This window comes from Electrona antarctica (genome assembly GCF_951216825.1).
Source record: "Electrona antarctica genome assembly, chromosome: 11".
Taxonomy (NCBI): domain Eukaryota; kingdom Metazoa; phylum Chordata; class Actinopteri; order Myctophiformes; family Myctophidae; genus Electrona; species Electrona antarctica.
In genome coordinates, this window is record NC_136792.1 from 15,823,251 (window position 1) to 15,836,677 (window position 13,427).

The window sequence follows — 13,427 nt, forward strand, 5'->3', positions numbered from 1 at the left end:
CAGGAGTAGCAGCATCTCCATTAAAGCTTAAATGGAGTTGAGGGGAGGATGAGACTGTGGTCACAGTAATTACAGGCCTTGGGTTGCTTGTCAAAAGGTTGCACACGCACGCACGCACGCACGCACGCACGCACGCACGCACGCACGCACGCACGCACGCACGCACGCACGCACGCACGCACGCACGCACGCACGCACGCACGCACGCACGCACGCACGCACGCACGCACGCACGCACACACACACACACACACACACACACACACACACACACACACACACACACACACACACACACACACACACACACACACACACACACACACACACACACACACACACACACACACACACACACACACACACACATGATACAAGGATACAAAATAGAAAGAGGGAAGCGTGAAAGAAAGTGCGGGTAGAAAGAATGGAACACAGGTCGAGGGAATGTGATGCAAAAGAAAGGTCATCATCATGTGATAAAAGAGGAATAATAATCTGGCTTGGGCACGAGGGGATGTGAGGAGAACAAACTAACAAGTGCAACATGTTGATAACTGACCCTATTTCAATGAGCGGATAAAGTGTGTGGAGTTTGCATGTTCTCCCCGTGTCCCCTAGCTAGAGTAGGTACCCTCACAAAAAACATGCAGTAATCTCTAAACTACCTCCCCCTGTACTGGTCAGCCAGGGCGCCTGATGGAGGGGAAAGGAACTGGTCGGAATAACGTGTTCCTTCCACGCACTACGTCTGGCCGGGGAAACTCCCCTCTGTCAGGTGAAAAGAAGCGGCTCGGACTCCTCATCCATTGAAGGAAGCATGAGGTCAGTCCGTTGTTCTCCCCAGGTTGGCAGAGGAATTGTAGCGCCCAGGATTACATTAGATAATTGACAGTGGGGGAAAAATGGGTTGCAAAATCGTGGGATAAAAATAAATAAATAAAAATGAGCGGATAAAGACTGTGTTCAATTGTAATCCCACGCACCACAAAATACTGTTGCTTTCGACTTGTGATGGTGTTTTATTGACTTTCTTTCCAAGTTTGTGAGATTGAATACTGGGTACCCACCCTTACAATGGCTGTGTTATAATGTTAATTTATAACACACCACTACTTTAATTTGATTAAAAAAGTTAGATATTATTCCAAAATACAAATACAAATGAAACAACCCTTGGTCACATGTTCACATGTTCACAGACTTACCTTCTGTTTAAGCGTTGTGAGGAAGGATCTGCTGTGGGATTTCTTCAGAGCCACTTTAGAATTCTGGATAAAATGAAAACAAGGTTATAAACTGTTCGTATGTGCATCATGCATGGTGGATCCATCCGTGCGGGTGCATGTGTGTGTGGATCTATTAAAGCACATCAGTCCTCTGTGAAACACTAAATCCTGAATCTCCACTTTGCTGCAGGGGCTGCAACATGTGCAACAAATAGGTGAGAGAGGAAGAGCTGGAAATAGAGGGAGCAATGAGGAAAAGAGCAGATATATTTAGATAGAGATATTGACAAGCAGAAATAGGGACAGTGACAGGGTTTACGAGAGAGGGAAAAAGAAGCGGAGTGTGTGAGAGTTTGATAGACAGAATGGGGTGAGAGGGTGAACAGTAAGTTAGAATGAAAATGCAACAGGGACACTCAATGAGCAACACTACTGCATTAAAATGGATGTCAGGAAACTCAAGCTTCTATGAATAGCATGAAAGGCAGGCAGGGAAATTAAATATTAAGTAATACTGCAAGATGTTCAGTTTCTCATTGCTTTTTGGTCTGTTTTTCAGTGTTTTGTGCACATGCACACTGGCTGTCCATGTTGTGGTTGTGTCTGTTTGTGTGCGTGCGTGCGTGCGTGCGTGCGTGCGTGCGTGCGTGCGTGCGTGCGTGCGTGCGTGCGTGCGTGCGTGCGTGATTTGTAGTTTCTGAGTTATTTAACCTAAACGCCCAATGCATTCTCAATGGCAATAGCACAAACTTTGGCATGCTACTAGTCCTACATACTTACACCTAGAAACTCTATTCACACATTTTATAATTCAGCTTACTGTGGAGACACATGCTGGAACTTTTTACTTTGAAATGATTTGTAGTTTCTGAGTTATTTAACCTAAACGCCCAATGCATTCTCAATGGCAATAGCACAAACTTTGGCATGCTACTAGTCCTACATACTTACACCTAGAAACCCCATTCAAACCTATTTAGGTTCATCTTACGGTGGACATGTTTGCCTGAAAATAAATCTTTGAAATGTTTCATAGTTTTAGAAATATAGTGCTTTCAAATTTGAGAAATGTATAATGGGGCTCAATGGCAGCTCTATGGCACGTCAAAAATGTCTTTCACCTAGAAACTCTATTCACACATTTATAATTCAGCTTACTGTGGAGACACAACTTTTTACTTTGAAATGATTTGTAGTTTCTGAGTTATTTAACTTAAACGCCCAATGCATTCTCAATGGCAATAGCACAAACTTTGGCATGCTACTAGTCCTGTACAGTATAGAGCGTTGCAGTCCCGCCCCCTTTCATGACGACGCCAGGCCCAGGAAATGAATCCCAATGCATTTTTCCCATATAGACATTTCAAAAAGTATTTATTTAAAGACCTTTTAAGCGTCGTACGAAGCCAACTCGAGTCGTGACAAATCATGACAACAAACACAATATTTTAGACCAAACAAATAATTACAAAGAAGAAAAACAACAAAAAAAGTGTTGTAACCTGCCTTTTTTTTCTACTTTCTAATTCTTTGTTGTCAGGATTTGTCACGACAAGAGTTGGCTTTGTCCGCGGCGTAAACGTCTTTAAATAAATACTTTCTGAAAAGTCTATGAGGAAAATGAACGGGGGTTTCTTTTCCGGGTCTCTCGAGGGGGCGGGACTGCAACGCTCTATGTGGACCAGTATGTGGACCATGGTGACATTGATCAATTCTTGATGAAAAGCTTCTAATATATTATTTAGGCCCCATAATCTATAAATCTCACACTATTAAGGCAACCGGCCGGTTTCACGTGCTGCACAAGGTGCCCTTTTTTCACTTGAGCACCTGCCCCTCTAAATGTCTGTGCACGCCACTGATCTGCGCTTAGGTCTGCAGTGGAACCACGGAAACACAGCCAAATGTCCAGTTTACAACCTTTCACTAATCATCTAAACCGGACACTTGGATGGATACACAATGGGGAATTAAGAAGTATGTGTGTCTTCTGTTTGTAGTGGAGTCAAGGTGCTTCTTGAGGGCGTGCGTACCTGCCGGATGTTCTTCTGAAGTCCCTGATTGGTGGCCTGCAGCAGAGCTTGGATAGAGAAGCTGTCAGTGTCTTCCTTGTCCCCGATCTGAGACTCCTTCAGCAGGGAGTCCAATTTATTTCTGATGTGAGACTCTACCTGGTGATGGCCATTCTGTGTTGGGAAGAGAAGAGAAGAGAAGAGAAGAGAAGAGAAGAGAAGAGAAGAGAAGAGAAGAGAAGAGAAGAGAAGAGAAGAGAAGAGAAGAGAAGAGAAGAGAAGAGAAGAGAAGAGAAGAGAAGAGAAGAGAAGAGAAGAGAAGAGAAGAGAAGAGAAGAAACAGAGAAATAATTAATTTGCAGTGATGAAAGACAGAGATGCATGAATCTATAGATAGATCTATCTATGGCAGTGGTTCCCAAAGTGGGGTCCGGGGACCCTCAGGGGTCCTTGAGGGAGATCCAGGGGGTCCCCAGCTAAATGATAGGGGTCTGTAACCCCACACGTAATTCACACTTTCAATGACAAATGGAAGACTTTCCTAAAACAATATTTAAGCATAAAAAGTATCACTTTGCCTTTCTTCCACATCTCATTATGTCACTGGCATTATGTCCTGTAGCCTGCTTAACGCTTACTGCTTTAACACAATGAGTGCCACCTGGTGGACAAAAGTGGTGGCCCTTGGGTGCCACATGATGAGTATTTTGAGTATTTTTTGTATGGCGCGCGTCTGGTTTGTCGCCATCTTGGATGCTAATACCAATAGCGCCAATGCTAGTGAGCTAAGGCGAGGTCCATCCTTGCTCCAGAAAACGCCATATTCCACGATCACCGGAAAATCTGAAATGACCTCCGAACATCACCAATCTGATCAACACCACGGACAGCGGTGTAGTTTCAGAGAATAGAGCATGGAAAGCCGTGGCTAATACAGAAGCTATATGGGAGTTGCGTGTGCAACTCCAGTGCAGGCGAGGGCCTAGCAACCGTGCCTAGAAACCGGAGCGCTTCCAAAAATGGAAAATAGCGAGGCATTCTTATATCGATATTAAATGAAGTGCCATCGTGTCCGATGAAGGATCCAAACGAGAAGTCCTTGCCAGAATTTGCGCAAACAACAAATATGATTTCTGTAGCCTTTTGTTAACAGCAAGCATAAAGGTTGTGGAAGATTAAGCCCTGTATTCCAGTATTCCAGTATAAAATTGCACAATAAAAGGGTAATTCTGGCTTTCATGGCTTCAAGAAATTGGGGAATAAATAAGCAGCTAATAATAATAAGCTCTAAAACGATGCTGAAGTTTAGCAGTGATCTATAGATCATACAGTAGTTTCTGCTGTCTGCCATTATAAAAAAGATGCAATAAACAAGCCATGACATTATGCTGTCTTTTGAACTACGTAACTATTTTAATGCCGTCATCTTCTATTCACTGTGACAAAATGTTTGACTGCCCCATTAAGCATTGATTAGCATGAAACATTACTACACGCATGATGTAGCAAAGATGTGTGCAGCAACATTACAACCTAATTAGTGCAGCTATTGCATCTAGAACAGCAATGCCATTACGATGCAATTATCTATCCATTACTTGCGTGTGGTGGGAAGTATTTGCTTCTCAAACATGACGATATTCCAGTCCAAATGAAGAAATTCAACTAGACCAGTAATTCTCAACCTTTCTTGGATTCGGGCCCACTTCAAAATCTCAAAAGTGATCGCGGTCTGACCACTCGACATGGCAGTAAGTGGTCAGATAGGTGGGATGTGTGCATTTTCAGGGCATGTTTATTAAGTGTTCGGGATTGGATAAATGGAACTACCATTAAGTTCTTATTTATCGATAGTCGAAGTTGTAAAGCAAAAAAATACCATGTAAGTTTTATATTATTGTTATATTATCTTAGTGTTTTGTCAATTAGTTGGGGCCCACTTGTAATATCCTCACGGCACACCACTAGGCTCACACGTGTGTGTGTGTGTGTGTGTGTGTGTGTGTGTGTGTGTGTGTGTGTGTGTGTGTGTGTGTGTGTGTGTGCGTGCGTGCGTGCGTGCGTCCACTCCTTACATTACTGTGCTTCAGTTTAAAGTCATCCTCAATTTCATCAGCGCTGTCGTCGTCTGACACTTCCCCTTCCTCTGCATCTGCAGACAGATAGGGATTAAGACGTTTCCCCTGGGGAGAGAGAGACAGAGACAGTCAGTCAGTCAGTCAGTCAGTCAGTCAGTCAGTCAGACAGACAGACAGACAGACAGACAGACAGACAGACAGACAGACAGACAGACAGACAGACAGACAGACAGACAGACAGACAGACAGACAGACAGACAGACAGACAGACAGAGGGGGAGGGGAGGCTATTAAAGAGAGAATTGCATTGTCTCAATCGAATTCACCTCACACTTGGAAAGGTCTCCCAGAAAGGTCTCCCCCCTTTCTATATGGCATGATGCCAAAATAACTACATTTTGGCATCATTCAGAACTTCTGATTTCGGATTTGCATGGATGCCCCTGACTCTCCAAACTAGTTCGGAATACCCGAGCGAAGCTGATCCTTTCCCACGTCAGAAGGGGCGTGTATTGACCTTAAGTCTTCTCACATACACATGTCCCCTCCCTCCCATATCTTACACATATGCACACTGACATGTGTGTCATGACTGCATAACACACACACACACACACACACACACACACACACACACACACACACACACACACACACACACACACACACACACACACACACACACACACACACACACACACACACACACACACACACACACACACACACACACACACACACACACACACACACACTGTATGCCCCCTAGACACGGCACGATTTTCAAATTTGTCAGAAAGCCAAGAACGCTCCGCAGTTCACACTACACAACTCCTTATCAGCTGTCAAGTCATTGTGGTTTCCCGACTATATGACATATCGGTGACACCGTGACAGGGGATATCACACACTGCAAGATAACAGGACGCAATAGACAGATGTGCAATATATATTTTTTATTTTTTGGTGTTATTTGTATTACGAGCAAGAGCAATTGTAATTTCCCTTGGGGATCAAACTATTTCTGTTCAATTTCTGCATCTCCAATTCTCCAACGTCTGCTTGGTCACGGAAACATGCATAATTTAAGCGATATTACACGAGAGGGTGTTCTTTATCGTCATTAATGCACGCCTGCACATGTGGTGCCGTAGGAACTCGCCTGCAAGTTCATTAAAGCAGCTATAACATGAATTTTAGAACAGTTTTTAATATTTAATATCATATTGTCTATGTCCCTCAAACTTATTTCTAATGGTTTGAGCCTCAATCACCACTCTGATATAACCAGTCCATGGCATTTCTTTTTTGCTTCTGAAGCTGTTTTAGCTGCAGTACCACAAACGTCCTGAGGTGGTGGGGGTGCTGATATAATGCAACTTATTTAATATTTGAGTCATTGTAATACTGATGCTAGATAAACACAGGCTTGTTTCCATTCCATGCCAGCTTGGAAAATTAACAATGGCGGACATTGTAAACAAAGTGGAAATGCAAATTTGGAACTGAAGACTGAAGAGAGGGAGGAATTATACATTGATGACATCACAAATATGACCAAATCATTTGATGTGGATTATATGATGTTATATATATCTGTGTGTATTTTTTATGCCCTTGAAGGATTCAATGTTATGTACATGTATTTTAGGCTCTATATCGGGGGGATATCAGATTCTGTGTTATTCTTGTCTGTAGTATCACAGGAGCAATAAATGGTTTATCTTTTTATTTTTATTTTATGATTTTGCAACCCATTTTTTCACCCAGTGTCAATTATCTAATGTAATCCTGGGCGCTACACTTCCTCTGCCAACCTGGGGGGGGGGGGGGGGAGTGTATGCATGAGGAGTCCAAGCTGCTTCTTTTCACCTAAAGGGAGGTTTCCCCGGCCTAGCACGTGGAAGGAACACGTTATTCCGACCAATTCATTTCCCCTCCATCAGGCGCCCCGGCTGACCAGGGGAAGGTAGTTTAGAGAACAGGATTACTGCACATTTTTTTTGTGAGGGTACCTAGCCTAGGGGACACAGGGAGAACATGCAAACTCCACACAAAAAGGCCCTTTCGCCAACCCCACCTCGGATAAATTATCTTGACGATAAGTATCATTCTGAAATGATGAATATTAATGCAGGCTACTAGAGTATGTGACAAAGAAATTATATGCTCTCACTGAACCTGCAACCCATACAAACCCTGCAACAGTGCAGGAGCGCAGTGTCAGAACGTACATGTTTTGTGGTGGTGCTGATTCCAACTATAGCAACTAGCAACTTAACACTGTCTACAATAATATCATCAGATTTACCAATATTTATAACACCATAATATCCCCACGTGGATCAAAAAAGCTTCATATATCAATCCATCTATCTACGTTTCTGCCTGTGACAGTCTGATTAAATAGTCTCATTTACGTGTAAATCTCATTTACACAACACAATGAACCAAGAAAGCTGCTCTGTATGCTGGTCACAACACATTTCATACTGCATGACTTATTGACTGGCAGTCGCCAACAGCTCTAGATATGAAACCTGCCTGATATCTCGAGATGCTTGTGGATTGCATCCTTGAGTGCTGAAATGACACACAACTCGCTTCTTTGAACCGTTCACACAGCGAGCAAAACCCCGGGGACTGTGGGGAGTGAATCCCAATCTACAATTACTTGCATAATTTGCATTACTCTTTCTCTCTCTCTCTCTCTCTCTCTCACTGTCTCACATACACTAGTTATCTCCTTTCAAGTTCACTGTGCGTCTCTTTTCCCACGTTTACAAGCATGAGTTAAAGCCACTTATGTCACACACACACACACACACGCACACGCACACGCACACGCACACACACACACACACACACACACTCACACTCACACTCACACTCACACTCACACTCACACTCACTCACACTCCAGTCTTATAGATTCCCAGAGTGACTCTCTAAGCAGCTCTTTCAGAAAAGTGGGAGCCCATTAGCAAAGCCACTGGGAAGACGTGTGCGTGGGAGGGAGGGTTCTCTGACTGATCCTCACTCTGGGAGCCCTGAGCTCCAGTCCAGATGAAGACGACCCACATCACAGCTGTAGCTCCACTCCAACTCCTGCCCACTGAATGCACCCTGCCTTCTACCTCTCCCCATCGATATCCCACAATCCCAGGCCCTCACCCCCACCCAAGGCTCATTTGTCTCATGCAGCGAGCAAGGATAAAAGCTCTATGCTCAGGAGAGGAGGCGAAAAGGAGATAATAAGAGTTTGAGGAGCCTAAAGGTATTTCTTAAATAGGAAATCAATGATGCTCTTTCACCTTGAGGGACTTGACTGAGGAGGGGGCAATGTGAATGTACTCCTCTGGAGGAACAATGTTACCTTCCATCACAGCACAGACATGGGACATGGGGAGATTTGATCTGGCCGACATCATATAAAGGAATCCAATAAGTCTGCATGCTGTGCTGCCTGTGCACCAATGCAATGCCTCCCCCCCCATCTACCTCAAACCTCTCTCTCTCCCTCTCCCTCTCCCTCTCCTTTTCCCTCTCCCTCTCCCTCTCCTTTTCCCTCTCCCTCTCCCTCTCTCTCCCTCTCTCTCTCTCTCTCTCTCTCTCTCTCTCTCTCCCTCTCCCTCTCCCTCTCTCTCTATCTCTCTCTCTCTCTCTCCATGAATAGACTGATCTGCCTGTGCTGGTGGATAATGATGTGTGCCGAGTCTCCCCATGCAAACCCTGGTCTGCTTATCTAGCTTGTGTATATGAATAACTCCATGTGTGTCCTGCACAGAATCCCAGCAGTGTCTGCCTGTCATTGCAACAGTTTTAGCACCACCTCCATGACTTATACAATGGCCTAGTTTCATTCTGCCTGTGCAATTCTTCCTTAATTCTCTCCCTTCGTTAATTGCCAAAGATTACATTCTTCCATACACTGACACCACGGCGCGTAAACAGCGCCTCAAACTGTGACTCCGCCCACCACCGGGGGAAGTTGTGATTTGCGCTCGTTCACTGCAATGCAATTTGCGGCATTTTCAAAACAATATTGAGCAGAGTAGCGATTATTAAACGTATTTGCAATGCCATACGTTGAAAGATCTGTTGCCCGTGGACAAGGCACGCTACCTCCGCAAGTTAGATAGCATCGGCATAGATGTTTGTCCGTATGTGATTAAGGATTAGACCAAATTGCATTGGCAGCCATAGAAAATTCTTACCCCAGGCTAAAACCGGATGTGACGTTTTTGGGCGTTCCTGTCTAGCGTGGTGTCAGTGTATATGCAGCGTTACTTTCTTTTTTCCCAACCTGCGTTCTCATCATCACAGACAAATAGACAGCACAAACATAATATGGAGAGATAATAAGATCTGCAATTTCAAACAATTTTGAGAGCCTGCCTACAGAGACATGCAAACCAGAGTATTCAAACATGTTTTTGACTCATTGACCATATGTGCCTATAAATGCAATGTTTCACAGTCATACCAAAACAAAATCCTCTTAACAACTAATTGTATTCTATGTACTCAAAGCATGAAGACACACAAGAGAATTTCCCTTGAATGCATCCATATAGACAGGTGACAAATTAAAGAGAAACCCTGAATACAATGAGTAGAGAAACACAAGGAATGCAGATGCTTCATGGCAGATGTTTTGTGGCATGTATACAAAAGCAAACCTCGAATTTTGATCAGACGAAATATCTCTATATATATTAATTTCATGACATTTTATGTCCCAAATCCATTGGTTTCATGTCCAAAGTGTAGCTTATGTCAGGCACACACAAACCAAAATGAGCTCCTCTTACCTTTATGAGTATCTTGCCCTGCAGGCTGTGAGGGCTGGGTAATGTTTTGGAGTCTCTGTTTAGTACGTCATTCAGGTCCAGCTTATCTCCCAGGATCTCTCTGAGATATTGAGCTATCTTCTTCTGCTGCAGGACAGTACAGTGGTTCTCTATAGAGAGGATCACTGGATACCTGAAGAAAACACATTTTTGCCAAAGTTACACACACTTTTGTGTTTGTGTGTGTGTTAAGTATTTAATTGACAGCGATAGGCGACCCCGTTTTTCCTACCCAGTTTCTCACCAGTGAGGGGTGGGAGGGGCTAGCCCACACCGGGCCCACAGCAGTCAGCACACACAGAAGTCAAGGCAGACGGCTGTGTGGAACGTGAAGCACAACGGAGCTGCGCTTATGAAACAACCCAAATAAAAACTTTGGCGAAAACAGAAGCCCAACATGAGGATAAAGGAAACATTCAGTCCAAATGTCCAGTTTGCTAATTCACAACTACTACTACTTTGGTGTTGAAGCTTTGAATTTCTCGTAAATTTACGCTATGCTTCGTATATAGCCTTTCCATAGGAAAAGGCTATATTATATAATATAGCCTTTCCTTTTATATTTTTCCAAGAAGAATACAGCCAGTAGCATATTTGAAATAACTAAAACATTAGAACTCATTTACATCAGAGAATGTTTTCATTGTGGATAAAATCATAAAAATGGTCTCTGGTCTAATCAAATTGCAGTTTTCACGACTAACTGTAACTAGAGCCGTCACCTTGCCCCCCACCCATCCCACCCCTCACTGGTGCGAAACTGGGTGGGAAAAACGGGGTCGCAGCATAGTGGAGAGATGGAGACAGGAAATGCAGAGAGCACGGATGCATGGAGAGAGAGTAGAGGGATGACATTCATGGACTGAAAATGTGATGGATATCTTGACAGGGGTAGAAATCCTATTTCATCACCACACAGGCTGGAAAACTGTTGCAGAGCGTATTTCCTTCAAATCTGAGATTAGGCATTGACTCATAAAACATTTTCATGCCTCCTCTCACATTGATGAGCGTTAAACCAGATTTATACTTAGTTGCTTGCTGGCGTCGTACACTGAAAAGAGCAGATATACAAGCTCAGTGAAGTTCATCCACTATTTGATCTTATTCTCCAGCAATTTCACCAACACACAACGAAGTATACCAAGCCCTTTAGTCTCCTAATCCTACCATACATGTACTGTAGGTCAGTGTTCCCTCTCACCAGAATAAAGGCACAATAACACACACAGGATAAGATGCAACATAATAAGCAAACATAATCCCTCTGGTACACAACAGGGATAATCAGACATCCAGAGTCAAACACACACTGTCGCCCATTTTCAGATCAACACAAGAAAAGCTCCCGGGTTGTCGTCCTGTATGGAATATTGAAACTAAATGAGCTGTTTAATTTGTCTGTGTGACGTGTGAGGGTAACAACAATTCAATTCATACTGGCAGCCATTCATTATTATTACAGGTGGCAGTGCTGATAAAATTCATGTCAGCTGAACGGCAGGTTGGAAATGGAGACAGGAGAAATGGTATGCTTGTCAGATTGAGTGATAAGCATAGTGAGAGAGAGAGAGAGAGAGAGAGAGAGAGAGAGAGAGAGAGAGAGAGAGAGAGAGGGGGGGGGAGAGGGAGAGAGAGAGAGAGAGAGAGAGAGAGAGAGAGGGGGGGGGGGGGGGGGGAGAGGGAGAGAGAGAGAGAGAGAGAGAGAGAGAGGGAGAGAGAGACAGAGATCCATCATCCAAGCGAGCCGGTCAGTTGCACACAACAAAACACAGATTTGACGGTGGTTTTGCTTTAACTACTAGTACTACACAGGACAATGGAATTATTTCCTGTACACGGGCATTTTGGGTATATATATATATTATGCGTCTGTAAAAAAAGGAAACTGACATATGTACTGCATGCATACTGCTAGTGTGTCTAGCCTGTGGCGGCGGGCAGTTGCACTATTCTCCACTACTTTGTTTTGGTGCTGTTAAAGCCGACAAGACACTGGCTCCTCAGGCGGCATACTAACTGCTACAAAGCAGATGGCCCAGTAATGGGTACTAATTACAGCCAAGAATTAACACGTCTCTTCAACAGACCCCAACTTGGCTGACAAAACATAAACAACACATAAAAGTGAGTCATAAGTGACTCCAGTCACTCCAGTTCACAGCTGAAGTGTTGTTGTGTGTCACTGTCCAGCTGGTGCTCGTTGACACCCGTTAATGTTACTTGCATCAAGGCAATTATGTTGTGTTTCTGCATCAAATAGAACTACCGTAGGCTATACCTAATCTAGGTATATATAATCTCTAATCTTGGAGAGTGTGAGTGAGACAGACTTTTTGGGTGGCCATCTACAGGCCGACCATGTGTACTACAACTTTCTATTGAAAACGAAGCAGTTCACCGGTCTCTTGTAGACATCGTACATAATTAACATAACCGCAATGTAGACGCAGTAAAGTTTTATATCGTTCACAAACGTAGGCGGGGAACAGCCCGCGACGTCCTCGTGTAGCAAGGGCCTCAGATACCATCAAAGGGAAGAATTCTTACACAATCCTCTCTGGTATTATATCATTTTTTGTTTGAGCTGTGAAATAACTAGGCTACACTTGGTTGTTAAAGTCCAGATAAAAACAATAGATATTTAAATAAAACTTTTGCACAGCATTAGGAATATACTACTTACTGGTTAGTAATGAAGGCATATTTGTTGATGGTTTCTATGACAGCCTTGAAAGTAATCTTTGACGTTAAGGTGTATCCATGTTGGACCATGGGTTCTCCTTCAGGTCCATCCCAACAGTCCACTACAGACAGGTCAAAAGAGAAGGAGGTCAATAAGGATTGATCTCTGTGATCAGTGTTGATTTCTATTTCTACTAGGACGAAAAATGTTTGTCGACTAGGTAGTCGACAAACATTTTTTTTTCTTTGACGAAAACTAAATGGAAACTAAATTAAAACTAAGCTATGATGACTAAAACAAAGACTAAATATATTGACAATTTTGTCAACAAATAAAAACTAGACTAAAATGTTATAAAGGGACTAGTGGACTACACGAGATCCAGTATAAGTAGACACAAGTCATTTTACACCTGGTTGCATGCTGAAAATAGCCGATCTACAAGCACACAACGCGTCGGGCTGCGACGCGTTGTGAGCTACCTTGTAGATCGGCTATTTTCGGCAAGCTAAAAATCTGCCATTACGACGGCATCAAAATAGACATTTCAGATGACTAAAATATTCAAA

At 43.4% G+C, this 13,427-nt stretch overlaps 1 protein-coding gene across 1 annotated transcript in view; it reads right to left on the bottom strand.

The window, feature by feature from the left end:
• Window positions 1-13,427, bottom strand: part of plch1 (phospholipase C, eta 1) — a 65,634-nt gene that overhangs the window by 13,546 nt on the left and 38,661 nt on the right. Inside the window, exons 9-13 of the mRNA XM_079513719.1 lie at window positions 12,859-12,979; window positions 10,134-10,305; window positions 5,317-5,424; window positions 3,263-3,415; window positions 1,209-1,271 (exon numbers count right to left, since the gene is read on the bottom strand). Of these exons, the coding sequence (XP_079369845.1) occupies window positions 1,209-1,271; window positions 3,263-3,415; window positions 5,317-5,424; window positions 10,134-10,305; window positions 12,859-12,979 (617 nt within the window). The remainder of the gene's footprint in view (window positions 1-1,208; window positions 1,272-3,262; window positions 3,416-5,316; window positions 5,425-10,133; window positions 10,306-12,858; window positions 12,980-13,427) is intronic.